Source organism: Rana temporaria, chromosome 7, assembly GCF_905171775.1.
Source record: "Rana temporaria chromosome 7, aRanTem1.1, whole genome shotgun sequence".
Taxonomy (NCBI): domain Eukaryota; kingdom Metazoa; phylum Chordata; class Amphibia; order Anura; family Ranidae; genus Rana; species Rana temporaria.
The window spans coordinates 67,461,290-67,477,917 of record NC_053495.1 but is presented as its reverse complement, the minus strand read 5'-3'; the positions used below and the strand labels follow the sequence as shown (position 1 = coordinate 67,477,917).

The 16,628-nt window shown below is 45.7% G+C and overlaps 1 protein-coding gene and 1 non-coding gene across 3 annotated transcripts in view; both read left to right on the top strand.

Moving 5' to 3' along the window:
* Nucleotides 1-1,359: 1,359 nt before the first annotated feature.
* MICALL1 (MICAL like 1) overlaps nt 1,360-16,628 on the top strand; it is a 90,644-nt gene continuing 75,375 nt past the window's right edge. Inside the window, exons 1-2 of one of the 2 annotated variants that reach the window (XM_040359549.1) lie at nt 1,360-1,709; nt 15,051-15,099. In XM_040359549.1, coding sequence (XP_040215483.1) covers nt 1,564-1,709; nt 15,051-15,099 — 195 coding nt within the window. In that variant the 5' untranslated portion in view covers nt 1,360-1,563. The remainder of the gene's footprint in view (nt 1,710-15,050; nt 15,100-16,628) is intronic. The other variant, XM_040359548.1, reaches the window with a different exon arrangement.
* Nucleotides 11,627-11,758, top strand: LOC120946346. Its single transcript, XR_005750681.1, has one exon. It is a non-coding gene; the product is annotated as a small nucleolar RNA SNORA71 (small nucleolar RNA).

Sequence of the window (16,628 nt, the reverse complement as noted above, 5' to 3'; positions counted from 1 at the left end):
TGGTTCCCTCAGCGTGGATGGCGGGGGGAGCAGCAGAGAGACGAGCGATCGCTCGTCATCTGCTGCGATCGGCGCTGGACTCCAGGACAGGTAAGTGTCCTAATATTAAAAGTCAGCAGCTGCAGTATTTGTAGCTGCTGGCTTTTAATATTATTTTCCCATGGCACATCCGCTTTAAGAACCGCCTCCTGCACATATACGTCGGCAGAATGACACGGCTGGGCACATGTACGTACAGGTATGTCCTGTACTAGTACCCAGCACTGTCCGAAGCTCCGTGACCGCGGGACTTGCGGACCCGATTGCCGCTGGAGTCCCGCGATCGGTCCCCGAAGCTGAAGAACGGGGAGAGCTGTATGTAAACACGGCTTCCCCGTTCTTCACTGTGGCGTCGTCATCGATCGTGTCATCCCTTTTATAGGGGGACACAATAAATGATGTCACACCTACAGCCACACCCCCCTACAGTTGTAAACACACTTGAGGTCACACATAACCCCATCAGCGCCCCCTTGTGGTTAACTCCCAAACTGCAACTGTCATTTTCACAACAAACAATGCAATTTAAATGCATATTTTGCTGTGAAAATGACAATGGTCCCAAAAATGTGTCAAAATTGTCCGAAGTGTCCGCCATAATGTCGCAGTCACGAAAAAAATCGCTGATCGCCGCCATTAGTAGTAAACAATTTTCTTTTATAAAAATGCGATAAAATTACTCCCTATTTTGTAAACACTATAAATTTTGCGCAAACCAACCGATAAACGCTTATTGCGATTTTTTTTTACCAAAAATAGGTAGAAGAATACGTATCGGCCTAAACTGAGGAAAAAAAAAGTTTTTTTTATATATTTTTGGGGGATATTTATTATAGCAAAAAGTAAAAAATATTGCATTTTTTTCAAAATTGTCGCTCTATTTTTGTTTATAGCACAACAAAATAAAACCCGCAGAGGTGATCAAATACCACCAAAAGAAAGGTCTATTTGTGGGGAAAAAAGGACGCCAATTTTGTTTGGGAGCCACATTGCACGACCGCGCAATTGTCAGTTAAAGCGACGCAGTGCCGAATCGCGAAAAGGGGCAAGGTCCTTTAGCTGCATAAGTGGTGCGATTCCTCAGCCGCCCAGGCTGGTCCCCCATATTATAGGATACTTTTTGTCCTCAAGTCAGTTTGTATGACAAGTTCAGCTCTTCAAAAACAAAACCACCCCCCTAGTAATATAACAGAGCTCCCATTCATAGAGCTCCATCCATCACACCTAATGAAGGACAAGTCTGAGGGAAGGATGTGAGGTGAAGCCGCACTGGACTATCTCTGCAACACTCGGCGCGCCCTCTAGCGGCCTTCTACACGAGAGGCGCTGTGACGGGAGGCGGGGCCAGCAGAGGACAGACACCGCCCGGGAACGACGTTGAAAGACCCGGAGAGAAATCTAAAGATTGCCGGGACTGGAACACGGGGGACCGAGCGAGTCTCTCCCGCCGGTAGAGGACGAGTGGTCGCCGCGAGGCCCCCGTACACCTGTCACATGACTGTATTGAGTCGGTAGAGCCCCACCATGATGTCCGCCTCCAGGGCTCTGCAGCAGTGGTGTGCCCAGCAGTGTGAGGGATACCCGGGAGTCCGGATCAGTGACCTCAGTTCCTCCTTCCGGGATGGTCTAGCGTTCTGCGCCCTCATACACCGCCAGAGACCCGACCTCATGTAAGTACCGCCCCTTCCTTGGCCCAGGAGCTGACCCTCTAATGTTAGGTCAGGCTGTGTGGGAGCTCAGCTCCAATCTGATCACTGCACTGGGTGAGGGGGATCTACTGTTGTGATGAATGAAGGAAATACAACACCCCAATGTTTACATCACCCATCATCATAACATTGCTGACCGTCCATGTGCTGTGTGAGGAATACTAAGACTGCTGTGAGAAGTTCTGTTCCATATGTTCATCATGAGATCAGATCTGTGGGTGTTCTCTGATCAGATGATGTGTACATACACATGGGATCACACGGTCCAGGTCTGACCCATTCCCTCAGATCATGCCGAGATCCAGTGTCTGTGGGCCGTTTGTTCCATCACCCCTGTCCTCAGGACTAAGGATGAGCTCTGGCGTGTTCGCATAGAACACGTGCAGAGCCCGCCGGGAAGTGTGCACAGCGCTAATAACAGCCAGGGAGACATTACACGATCCCTGCAGCCGAGCATCGGGACAATGTCTCCCTGGCTGTGATTAGCGCAGCGCCGTGCTCACTTCCTGGCGGGCTCTGCACGTGTTCTATGCGAACACGCCAGAGCTCATCCTTACTCAGGGCCCACTAACAGGCCAGGTTTGCAAGATAACTGAAATACATCACAGGCGGCTGTATCATTTGCTCCTCAGTGATTGCAGTATTCCAGTCTGCATCTCCCCAAGGTAATACATGAAATCTGGCCTGTTAGTGGGCCCTGAGGACAGGGGTGATGATCCCTGCCTTGCAGCACCCATACACAGACAGGTTAGGAACAATGTGCCCAATTACTGATCATGTCCTCAACGCCAGGACGGGCAGTGTACCCTGCACCCTCCAATGACCTGTACAGGAGCGTCGTGGTCTGAGGAGGAGAAGTGTCCTGGTATCTACTCCCATGTGTGTCTGTCCAAACACTATAGAATCTGGGTGTGCAATTTCCCTAAAATGGGATTCAGGCCTTAAAGCGGAGCTCCACCCTAAAGTGGAACTCCCGCTGATCGGAACCCTCCCCCCTCCGGTGTCTCATTTGACACCTTTCAGGGGGAGGGGGATGCATATACCTGTCTAAAGACAGGTATTTGCACCCACTTCCAGCCACACAGTCTCGGGCAGACTGCGGGCATGAAGTCACCTCACACCCCTCCCCCCGTTGTGTTTTGGGAACCCCCCGGCTCCCAGTACACAGCGGGAGCCAATCGGCAGGCTGGAGCGCTTCACTTCCTGGTTCCCTCACCGAGGATGTCAGGGGGGCAGCAGAGTGACGAACGATCGCTCGTTCTCTGCTGCGGACGGCGCTGGACTCCAGGACAGGTACCGTATTTATCGGGGTATTGCGCGCTCCGGTGTATAGCGTGGAAGTGGACCCGCATTCCTGTGAAAAAAAAGATTTTAGTACTTACAGTTTTGGTGTCTTGCGCAGCTTCCATCAGCGGCCTCGTCGGGTCCGGCGTCCGTCTGCGGCTTCGTGGGGGGTCCTCGTCGGGTCCGGCGTCCTTCTGCGGTGTCCTCCCCGCTCGATCTCCGCTTCCCGTGCTGAGTTTGAACTACTGCGCCGGCATATACCGAGCGCAGTACACTCGTGTATAGTCGGGCAGGCTCGTCTCCTCTCGTGGTCACGTCCTGTGCGTCCTGTGCGTCCTGTGCGTCCTGTACATCCAGGACGTGACTGCGAGAGAAGCCGAGCCTGCCCAACTATACACAAGTGTACTGCGCTCGGTATATGCCGGCGCAGTAGTTCAAACTCGGCGCGGGTATCGGCGTACATCGCGCACCCACGATTTTGCCCTGAATTTCAGGGCAGAAAAGTGCGCGGTATACGCCGATAAATACGGTAAGTGTCCTAATAAAAGTCAGCAGCTGCAGTATTTGTAGCTGCTGACTTTTAATATTTTTTTTTTTCAGCGGAGCTCCGCTTTAAAACGGATCTTCACCCTTCAAAGCAATCGCCCGACCTTTACACAAACAGGGTTGTCTTTTATTTTTAAGAAAGTCATTGGTCCAACCTACATATCTCTCACCTATGCAAATCGAATGCACTATGCTCCCTTTGCCTCCTGGGATGCGCATGTCACATATGCCAGGAGAAATAGCCTTTCATTCTGTAAAGGACGGGGGCGGAGCTAGTACACGTCATCAGGAGGCGCACCGACTGCACCTGGAAGAGTTGGCAGCCTCCTGATGACATCACACAAAAACCAGGGTGGTGTGGACAGAGGAGTGGCGGGAGAGAAGAGGATCTCGGCAGGACAATGCCGGATCCACTGGGTGGGCAAGTATCTGAAATGTGCAGAAAACACCTTTTGTTAAGCAAGGATTTCTGACACACCTTGACCCATCCATGGTTGTTCCTGCTAGAGAGAAGTTGGTCTAAGACCCCTTTCACACTGAGGCGCTAAAAATAGCGCCTGCAAAGCGCCTCTCCTGTTTCACCAATGTGAAAGCCTGAGGGCTTTCGCACTGGATCGGTGCGCTGGCAGGACGTAAAAAAAACGTACTGCAAGAAACACCGCTCCTACAGCGCCCCTACCTATTGAAATCAATGGGCAGCGCTGGCAAAGCGCACTTTTAACCCTTTTTCGGCCCTAGCGGGGGTTAATAGCGCCCCGCTAGTGGCCAAAAGGCTCAACTAAAACGACAGTAAAGTGCCACCATAAATAGCGGCACTTTACCGCCGACGCTCACAACGCCCAAGTGTGAAAGGGCAGGGAGGATTCCCCCATTCACCTAAAATGTGTGGATGGGGGAATCAGTTTTTTTTATTTTTTTATTATTAAAATATCGATCTATGGTCAACCAACACTTAAAGTGATATTAAGGCCGGCCATGGACGGTTCAGCAGGAACCAGCCGAGATTCTAACCTTGTGCGGGCAGGCAGAATTTACCAAGTTGATCGATCAGCTTGGGAGCAACCAGCCTGCCACGTTCCCTTTTGATTATTGCTAACGGCTACTAGAGCCACTAGTAATAATCACTGTCTTCTCCTGGCCAAGACTGCACCCCCTGCCAGGAGCAGACAATTGCCTGGCAGGAGGGATTCCCCTGTCGGCACTGCCTGTGGTGATGGGGAAATTTTACACATTACGTGGTTGGAAATTTGCATCATCTATGGCCTGCCTAAGGCTTACATTTTTATTTATTTATTTTAAATAATAAACACCTGCTTTTTATTTGTGTGTGTGTGTAAAATTGTGTATGTGTGTGTGTGTATATATATATATATATATGTATGTATGTATGTGTGTGTGTGTGTGTGTGTGTGTGTGTGTGTGTGTGTGTATATATATATATATATATATATATATATATATGTGTATGTATGTGTGTATATATGTGTATATATGTATATATATATATATATATATATATATATATATATATATATATATATATATATATATATATATAGTGATGAAAATAAGTATTTGAACACCCTGCTATTTTGCAAGTTCTCCCACTTGGAAATCATGGAGGGGTCTGAAATTATCGTAGGTGCATGTCCACTGTGAGAGACATAATCAAAAAAAAATAATCCAGAAATCACAATGTATGATTTTTTTAACTATTTATTTGTATGATACAGCTGCAAATAAGTATTTGAACACCTGAGAAAATCAATGTTCATATTTGGTAGGGTAGCCTTTGTTTGCAATTACAGAGGTCAAACGTTTCTTGTAGTTTTTCACCAGGTTTGCACACACTGGAGGAGGGATTTTGGCCCACTCCTCCACACAGATCTTCTCTAGATCAGTCAGGTTTCTGGGCTGTCGCTGAGAAACACAGAGTTTGAGCTCCCTCCAAAGATTCTCTATTGGGTTTAGGTCTGGAGACTGGCTAGGCCACGCCAGAACCTTGATATGCTTCTTACAGAGCCACTCCTTGGTTATCCTGGCTGTGTGCTTCGGGTCATTGTCATGTTGGAAGACCCAGCCTCGACCCATCTTCAAAGCTCTAACTGAGGGAAGGAGGTTGTTGCCCAAAATCTCGCAATACATGGCCCCGGTCATCCTCTCCTTAATACAGTGCAGTCGCCCTGTCCCATGTGCAGAAAAACACCCCCAAAGCATGATGCTACCACCCCCATGCTTCACAGTAGGGATGGCGTTCTTGGGATGGTACTCATCATTCTTCTTCCTCCAAACACGGTTAGTGGAATTATGACCAAAAAGTTCTATTTTGGTCTCATCTGACCACATGACTTTCTCCCATGACTCCTCTGGATCATCCAAATGGTCATTGGCAAACTTAAGACGGGCCTTGACATGTGCTGGTTTAAGCAGGGGAACCTTCCGTGCCATGCATGATTTCAAACCATGACGTGTATTACCAACAGTAACCTTGGAAACGGTGGTCCCAGCTCTTTTCAGGTCATTGACCAGCTCCTCCCGTGTAGTCCTGGGCTGATTTCTCACCTTTCTTAGGATCATTGAGACCCCACGAGGTGAGATTTTGCATGGAGCCCCAGTCCGAGGGAGATTGACAGTCATGTTTAGCTTCTTCCATTTTCTAATGATTGCTCCAACAGTGGACCTTTTTTCACCAAGCTGCTTGGCAATTTCCCCGTAGCCCTTTCCAGCCTTGTGGAGGTGTACAATTTTGTCTCTAGTGTCTTTGGACAGCTCTTTGGTCTTGGCCATGTTAGTAGTTGGATTCTTACTGATTGTATGGGGTGGACAGGTGTCTTTATGCAGCTAATGACCTCAAACAGGTGCATCTAATTTAGGATAATAAATGGAGTGGAGGTGGACATTTTAAAGGCAGACTAACAGGTCTTTGAGGGTCAGAATTCTAGCTGATAGACAGGTGTTCAAATACTTATTTGCAGCTGTATCATTCAAATAAATAGTTAAAAAATCATAAATTGTGATTTCTGGAATTTTTTTTTGATTATGTCTCTCACAGTGGACATGCACCTACGATGACAATTTCAGACCCCTCCATGATTTCCAAGTGGGAGAACTTGCAAAATAGCAGGGTGTTCAAATACTTATTTTCCTCACTATATATATATATATATATATATATATTATAGAGAGAGAGAGAGAGAGAGATCTCACACGCACGCGCGCGCTTACCTGGTTTTGCACAGAGCAGCTCTGATCCTCCTCTTAACAGGACTCTGGGTGCACTCATGTGTGCTCGCTCCCGAGCCACCTCTCTGTGCCCATAAGATGCACAGGGCATGGCTTGGCCCTGCTCCCTCACTGGCTGTGATTGACAGCAGTGGGAGCCAATGAGGATGGTGAGACCTGGGAGAGCTGTGCCACTCTTGTGCACATCGCTGGATTAAGATGGGGCTCAGGTAAGGAAGAGGAGGGAGCCGTAAACTGAAGTTTTTTTTCCCCCTTCATGTATAAAATGCATAAAGGTATTAACCTTCAACTATTATAACCACTATAAGCTAGCTAAAGATGGATTGAAATTTGGACTGGCTGGAGTCTGATCTATCTATGGCCATACCTGTTCAGGAATAGTTGATCTAAGGACCTACTGCTCTTGAATGGGCTTGTTGACATTTTTTTGTATTCTGATGGCAGAGGCGTCCCGCTGTGAGAATACAATATGAGGGATGAGGAAAAAACTTGGCAATCAGTAAGCTCTTCCAGAATGACAAAACGTTTTTCTTTAGTTCTAGTTAGTTGACTAAGAAACAGCCAGATTCACGTAGACGTGCCTAACGTTAGGCAGGCGTAGCGTATCTCATATACGCTATGCCGCCGTAAGTTAGAGAGGCAAGTGCTCTATTCACAAAGCACTTGCGTCCTTAGTTGCGGCGTAGTGTAAATGTGCCGTTGTAAGCGCGCCTAATTCAAATTGGGAAGAGGTGGGCGTGTTTTATGTTAATAAGGCATGACCCCATGTAATTGACGTTTTGAACGTACGCGCATGCGCTGTCCGTGGACATAACCCAGTGCGCATGCTCCAAATTACGCCGCAAAGACTCATTGGTTTCGACGTGAACGTAAATTACGGCCAGCCCCATTCACAGACGACTTGCGCAAACGGCGTAAAAAATTTAAAATTCGACGCGGTTCTGACGTCCATACTTAACATTGGCTGCGCCATCTTTTTGGTGGTTTATCTTTACGCCTGAAAACGCCTTACGTAAACGGCGTATCTTTACTGCGACGGGCATGCGTACGTTCATGAATAGGCGTATCTCGCTGATTTACGCATTCTAGGCGTAAATCAGCGTACATGCCCCTAGCGGCCAGCGTAAATAGTCAGCTAAGATACGACGGCGCAGGCGGTCGTATCTTAGCAACATTTAAGCGTATCTCAATTTGAGAATACGCTTAAATATACAACGGCGCAGATTCGGAGTTATGACAGCGTATCTACTGATACACCGGCGTAACTCTACCTGAATCTGGCTAATAATGTATTTTCCCAATATTGCGTGCCTAATGATTGTGTATATGACAAGTGTGTGATGTTCTCTGCAGGGTTGGCTGTCTGTTTCTGGAAGAACTGTACTAAACTGTGTATGACGATGCCATTGGTCACTGACTCAGCAATCATTGCCTTTGGGTGATCTTATTGTGCAGTTTTGTCTCTTCTGTAAATGTGCTATTTGGCCCATTCATCTGGATTTCGACACTTGTCAAATCTTTATTTGAGTCCATTTATAAAGGAACAGCCAATCCATGTTACTGATCAGCTTGTGTGATCTCTACCTATGAATGACAGTGTGATCTCTACCTATGAATGACAGTGTGATCTCTACCTATGAATGACTGTGTGATCTCTACCTATGAATGACAGTGTGATCTCTACCTATGAATGACAGTGTGATCTCTACCTATGAATGACTGTGTGATCTCTACCTATGAATGACAGTGTGATCTCTACCTATGAATGACTGTGTGATCTCTACCTATGAATGACAGTGTGATCTCTACCTATGAATGACTGTGTGATCTCTACCTATGAATGACTGTGTGAGCTCTACCTATGAATGACTGTGTGATCTCTACCTATGAATGACAGTGTGATCTCTACCTATGAATGACTGTGTGAGCTCTACCTATGAATGACAGTGTGAGCTCTACCTATGAATGACTGTGTGAGCTCTACCTATGAATGACAGTGTGATCTCTACCTATGAATGACTGTGTGATCTCTACCTATGAATGACTGTGTGATCTCTACCTATGAATGACTGTGTGATCTCTACCTATGAATGACAGTGTGATCTCTACCTATGAATGACAGTGTGATCTCTACCTATGAATGACAGTGTGATCTCTACCTATGAATGACTGTGTGATCTCTACCTATGAATGACAGTGTGATCTCTACCTATGAATGACTGTGTGATCTCTACCTATGAATGACAGTGTGATCTCTACCTATGAATGACTGTGTGATCTCTACCTATGAATGACAGTGTGATCTCTACCTATGAATGACAGTGTGATCTCTACCTATGAATGACAGTGTGATCTCTACCTATGAATGACTGTGTGATCTCTACCTATGAATGACTGTGTGATCTCTACCTATGAATGACTGTGTGAGCTCTACCTATGAATGACTATGCCCTCATGGATTTTTTCTATGAATCATGGTATTAAATGCTGTTCTGTCTTGTGTTTCTGTGACTCATACTGTATGGTGTCATAACCAAGTGCTTCTTCTCTGTGACCTTTTTGTTACAATATGTAATGCTTAGGCTTCATTCAACAGATTCTTGCTGGCAGATCTAGCAGATCCTGCATAAAATACGCACCTAAAGTCATTAGACGGCAATATCAACAGAAAAACAGGAAAATAACAAAAAGAACAAAATCGAGCAAAACAAAACAAAATCAGTTCCCCTTTCCCACACCCCAACATCGCGATTCAGGATGAGTAAATCGCCTCCTCCCCTGCACCTAACTATTCCAGAACAAGGGTCAAACTCCACCCCCATGTGAAAATACCATACATATTCACTGGATCATCCAACCACCTTATTTCTGAAGTTACCTAGCCCACAGTTTGATCTGAATCATACCAGGGCCTCCACACTTTCTCAAATTTCTTTTTACAGCCTCTAGACCAGGGGTGTCCAAACTTTTTTCAAAGAGGGCCACATTTGATGAAGAGAACATGCTCGAGGGCCGACTATTTTGCCTGACATTCTCTGAACCTTTAAAATTTGATCTAAGTGTGTTTGCCCAAGCACTAATACACTGCACAACGAGAATTCTCTTGCCTTTGTAGCTGTGTGTGGTGAAGAGATGAGCTCAGGCGTGTTATTTGGATATACTGTATATATCTCTTTTGTGGCCCCGACGAATCCCTGAGTGCTGCTCAGGACTAAGGTTGAGCTTGGGCATGTTATTTGGATATACCGTATTTATCAGCGTATAACACGTACAGGCTTACCACTGCCATGAATGCAGCCTCACCACTGCCATGAATTCAGCCTCACCACTGCCTGAATGCAGCCTCACCACTGCCATGAATGCAGCCTCACCACTGCCATAAATGCAGCCTCACCACTGCCATGAATGCAGCCTCACCACTGCCATGAATGCAGCCTCACCATTGCAATCAATGCAGCCTCACATGTGCCATGAATGCAGCCTTACCATTGCTATCAGTGCAGCCTGATCGATGACCATCTGCAGCCTCGGAGGGGACCGGGAGGGACAAGTGCCGTCAGATTACGTCAGAATTTGTTGTTTACTCGTGGCCTCTTAAATACAAAGTCCCGCCTCCTATGATAAACAGAACAGTCATCCAATGGCATCCCAGGAAACGGCACTTCCTATTACAGATGCCGCTAAGTAAACAGGAGATTCTCTTTATGTAATCTGATGGCGCACGTCCTGTGCCCTCCGAGGCAGCGCAGATAAATATGGTATATATATTTTGTGGCCCACAGGGCACGTGTGAGGCTGCAATGGCTATATATATCCAAATCCCCAGGGGGGCCATATTAAATCACCAGGGGGGCCGCAATTGGCCCCCAGGCCGGACTTTGGACATGCCTGCTCTAGACATATAAGTTGCCTTGTAGAACAGTAGCATTGCGTTTATCAACCCTTTCCAGAACACTAACTCCGGGGCCCCAGTTTTTTTCCAACAAAGCAGGATAGCCCTCCTACCATAAAATAACAAAATGTTAAGTAATGTCCTATGAGCCCGGGATGGAACCACCTCCTCAACCAAACCCAGGAGGCAAACACTGATTGTCAATGGAATCGGAACCTGGAGGACCTGGGATATACAAGATAAATTGCATCAATCTTGATTTTGAAATGATATCTTTATTTTGGGTAAATGCATGCTGGGAGTTGGTTTTACACCACACTCTCTCCAGTGCTCGACTATGTCTCTTAAGGTTTCTGGTGTTGTCGGTCTGCCAAGGTTGTATTAGTCGGGGGCTGACATTTTGTGTAGCCAGAGGAGCAAGAGAGTCCAGTGAGGATGAAAGTGAACTGTTGTAGATGGAGGTGGAGAGGTCAGGGGTGAGATTTTTCCATGGAGGTGGTCAGTTGTAGAGTAGAAAAGAGAAGGAATAAGGTGGCGAAGGTTTCTGGGGGTCATTGTTTTCTGCTTGGTGAGACAGGTGGTTGGAGACTAGTACATTGTGAAAGTGATGAGGTTGTGGTTGGAGAGAGGAAAGGGGGTGTTGGAGAGGTTGTAGAAGGAGCAAAACAAGGTCGAGACTATTACCATCAGAGTGAGTGGGGGACGGTGTCCATTGTGTAAGGTCAAAGGATGCGGTTGGGATACAGCTGGGCTGTTAACATTAGTGGGGATGGTAAAATCACCAAGGATAATAGTGGGTATTGCAGAGGAGAGAAAGTAGAGTTGCCAGGCAGAGAAGTCATCAAGGAAGCGTAACACTGGTCCAGGAGGCGGATAGATCACTGCAATGCAGTGCGTCTCAGAAGAAGGGGAGCCCTGCATCGAAAGTGATTGTGGTACTGATGTGTCCCGGTCATTGATACTGCAGGAATAGTAGCATGTGACAGCATTTCCCGTGTTTGGGGTCCTTCCCACTCTAGCTACCAAACCCTGATGCTTTCACACACGGATATTGACACGCAGTGCATATTTGAATAAAGCTGTGACCTGGATGTGATTTGATTCAGTGAAAATAGTTAAATGGGTATCTGCCCTGGATCAAGAGATCATTGAGGTTGATTCTGACGCCAAGGAAATACTGAAGTTTCTGGACTTTGGCGGCCTGTCCAACCTGCAGATGACCCAGCCCACTGTGGGGAGGAACTTCAAAACACCCCGGGGTTGTTTAATTGTTTGTATGTTAATTTCCATTAATCTTGGGAAAACCCAAAAAAGGAAAAGGATCGAGAAGGAGGGGGTATACAGCACTTAAAGCGGGGGTTCACCCTGAAATTTTTTTTTTCTTGATCTACAATACAAACGATTATACTAGCGTCAGCTAAAGTATGCCTTTTTTTTTTTTTTGAGCTGTACTTACGGTTTAATCCGTAACTTTCGTTTCAGACTCCGGCCGGGAAATGGGCGTTCCTATGAAGAGGGGTACTTGATTGACGTCCAGCTATGGCGCATCATGCCTTCCGAAAAAAGCCAAAATAGGACGCCGACATATACGGCGCCTGCGCAGTCAGCTTCTAGTCTGATGCGCAGGCGCCGTATAGCGCCGTGAAGAGCCGAGTCCTACTCCAGCTATTTTCAGAACGTGGGACGCGCCATAGCCGGCCGTCAATCATGTTCCACTCTTCATAGGAACGCCCATTCCCTGCGGGTGTTTGAAACGAAACTTACGGATTAAACCGTAAGTACAGCGCATAAAAAAAAAAAGGCATACTTTAGCTGATGCTAGTTTGGATGGTCCAAAGTTGTCTTTTTGGGTGAACCTCCGCTTTAAAGGGTTTGTAAGGCCCCATGCACATGAGACGTAGATGCAAACTCATCTAAACACACGTTTTCAAACGCAAAAACCGGCATTTAAAATGCCCGTTTTTGCCGCGAATTTCGCGGCAGGGCTGTGGAGTCGGAAGATAAATGTTTCGACTCCTAAATGTTCCGACAATCTAAATTTAGTAGGAGTCGGAGTTGGAGTCGGTGCATTGTTTGCTGACTCTGACTCCAGGTACCCAAAATTTCCTTTGACTCCAGGTACCCAAAATTTCCTCCGACTCCACAGCCCTGGTTTTACCGCATTTTACCGCGTTTGCATTTATAAGCGTTTGGTAAAGAAACATCATAAGACCCTCCCTAAGCTCAAAAAACAGTATTCTTTAACCATTTCAGCCATTTTGTGAGACCAGAGTGAGCAGCAGCTGAGAGAGCAGCAGTGTACGCGTATTTAGCGTGTCACTTGCCACGTCACCTGCCTCAAGTTGTAAATTGTCCACTTGCCACGTCACCTGCCACGTCACCTGGCCACGCCACCTGCCACAAGTTGCGGATTGTCCACTGGCCACGTCACCTGGCCACGTCAGCTGCCATGTCACCTGGCCACATCACCTGCCACGTCACCTGGCCACGTCACCTGGCCACATCACCTGGCCACGTCACCTGGCCACATCACCTGCCACGTCACCTGGCCACATCACCTGCCACGTCACCTGGCCACGTCACCTGCCACAAGTTGTGGATTGTCCACTGGCCACGTCACCTGCCACAAGTTGCGGATTGTCCACTGGCCACGTCACCTGGCCACGTCACCTGGCCACGTCACCTGGCCACGTCACCTGGCCACATCACCTGGCCACATCACCTGGCCACATCACCTGCCACGTCACCTGCCACAAGTTGTGGATTGTCCACTGGCCACGTCACCTGCCACAAGTTGTGGATTGTCCACAATGCAATGCAAGCAATTACATTTTTTTATGGTTTTTCATAATTTGCCATCATTTTTGAGGTTTCTAATGTTAAAAAATAGGTCACCTTTAAAAATGGTGTGGAGTGTCGTGCTCGCCCCATCCCTTGGACTACAGGAGAGTCAGGACGCTCTCTACGTTGCAGATAGAGAAAGGAGCTGTGTGTTAGTGGGCGTCCTGACTCTCCTGTAGTCCAAGGGAAGGGGCGAGCATGACACTCCACACCAGGGAGAAAGCCTTGCATCACTGTGTGGAGTTACAGACAGAAGAACAGGAAGTGAGGATTTCTCAGAAGTGCTTTCAATTCATTTCAATGGAGAGGGGTGTTTTTTTCAGCGCCTTTTTTTTTTTTTAGGAGCGTGACCCTAAGGGTCCATTGAGGTGCATGGAGAGCGTTTTATGAGTGTTTTAATAGCGCTATTTTTAACGCTAAAATGCTGTAAAAACGCTTCAGTGTAAAAGGGGTCCAATACATTACAATTTAAATCAATCCATTAGATTTCAGTCAACTAAAATGAAAACAATTCAGATGAATAAAATATGACTGGAACTGAAATGCCATTTTAGTCAAAAGATTATGACTAAAGCGAAATTTAAATATAAAATTAACACTGCTTTCTACCTGCACACAAAGGGTCAATAACTTTTTATTTGTACTAATGACAGTGAAAATAAGAGCAAAATGTAAACTTTTACACATTTACAAGAAAAGTGAAACAAATTCTTTCCAAAGAGATACAGAGGGAGAAAAACTTGCAGAAAACTTGTACTGTTCTGTGGTGGACACTCAACCATGCTGTATAAAATATACTCTGCACTACCAATCAATATAAAATTGGTAAGACTTTGGAACGCCACCCCATACCTACGCTTTTTTGGGCAGGCGAAGTACTGTTCTATTGAAAGTGTTCGTAAAGTCAAATAAAAATATATATATTTTTTTAAATAACAAACATGTTTTACTCGCCTGCTCTGTGCAGTAGTATTGCACAGAGCGGCCCCAATTCTTGCTACGGAAGCGCACAGGGCCTACTCTTGAGCTTTGTGTCTATGGAGCCGCATTCCAAAGACTTACACAGCGGGACTTGGCCCCGCCCCACTTATTCCTCACTGCATTTGATTGACAGCAGAAGGAGCCAATGGCAGTGCAGCACTTGATCTATTCTCCCCTCTCTTCCCCTTGTAATTCAAGGAATGGAGTAAGGTAAAAATAAAACGCTTTTAGCTTTAGTATTTAGTAGCTTTATTATAAAATTAAAATTAGGAGACCACCATGCTATATTTATGTTATTTCTAATATGGTATATAATTTGTTCTTTAAAATCTAGTATTCTATGCAGTCCATGGTTGCTGTCATCTCCACCTGTCTGTTTCTTCATGCATGTTTGAAAGAAAACTGAAATTGTTCATTGTAATGGATCCGTGTTCTGCTTCAGCTGATGGGGAAACAATCCTCGCTTTCACCCTCCTCCTCCTGACACTCACATACCTCTTCCTATTTCTCTCTAGAGACTTTGGTGCCCTCTCAAAAGAAAATGTGTTCGAGAACAACCGGCTGGTAAGTTATAAGCTCAATGTGGAATGTTTTTTCTAATGACCAGCTTAACGGACATAGTTGCTGTTTTCTGCCAACTGTATATTTGTGAAAGTTTTTCCCCCTACTTGCAGCTTTATTTTATTTTTGTGTATTTTATTTCTAAGTTTAAATTCTGGTCTTTTTAAAATCTTTTTTTTTTTTTTTTTTTTTTTTTGTGCATGATTTGTGAAACTGCTGCCTTGTGCTACATAGAAACCATAGTATTTGCGTGATTCCCTTTGATCAACAATCGTTCAAGACTTTGGAACTTTTCCCTATTATTATTTTTTATTTATTTTTTTAGATAATTTGCAGATCCACTGTTCAGTTCAATTTATCAGTTTTTTTGAAATTTATATTTTCCTTTTTTGGAAGCATTAAAAAAAAAGTTATTTTTATATATATATATATATATATATATATATATATATATATATATATATATATATATATATATATATATATATATATATATATATATATATATATATATATATATAATGTGTATGTATGTATATATATATAAACTTTTTGTTCCTTTTTTTATGTATATTACTGTCGGTTATACCATTGGTTTTTAAAGCATTACTCGAGGATTTTCCCAATATGTAGTAATCATATCGGATCCTTCAGCTGACCCGCACTATTACTTGGGAGCCGCTGTCACCTCTTGCACTGTCTGTATGTGTAAGGTGCTCTGAATGGCTGCATGTACAGTAAGGGCCCCTTTCACACGGCCATTCTGTATGTCTGTTTTTCATCCATGCGTTGACAGATGAAAAAATGGTCATACATGTATCTCTATAGGATCGCGGACGTTAGCGGATGATCATTCGCTGACATCCGTCTCCGCTAAGATCCGTGTTTTATGACGGAAGAAAACCCTATTCTTTAACCACTCAGGGACCACCTAGCGCCAATATACGTCGGCAGCACGGCTGGGCACAGGTACGTTGCCCTTTAAGTGTCCAGCCGTGGGCCGCGCACCGCTGGCGGCGTCCTCGCGACCCGGTCCGAAGCTCCGGACATTCATACTTACCTTGGTAAATGGAGTATTGATCTAACTAATGCCGCATCTGTCCCCGCCGCCTCTACACTGAGAACTGAGCGATCAAAGACTGCTGATCGCTCAGTTTTCGGGTCCGCTCTGAGCACTGTCAGTCACCACTCTGTGCTCTGCTCCTTCAGCATTCACTGGAGTGCCAGACTGTAGAAGGGGTTGGAGCGGCTAGCTCAGGTTCTCGGCAGCTCACTGAGAGACTGAGTGATCGAATCCCAAATCAGCTGAATCTGGGTCACAGGAGTGCAGACTTAAAGTGGTTGCTCTTCTGCACTTTACAAAGAGCTTTGGCCATACTTCTCCTTTTATTATCTCTTTAACCACTTCACGCTCAAGGTACGTCATATGATGTCCTGGACTTTCATTGGGGATATCTGAATGATGCCTACAGGCATCATTCAGACATCAATATTTTAAGCCAGCGATTATGTGCACCATAAGAATGATCATA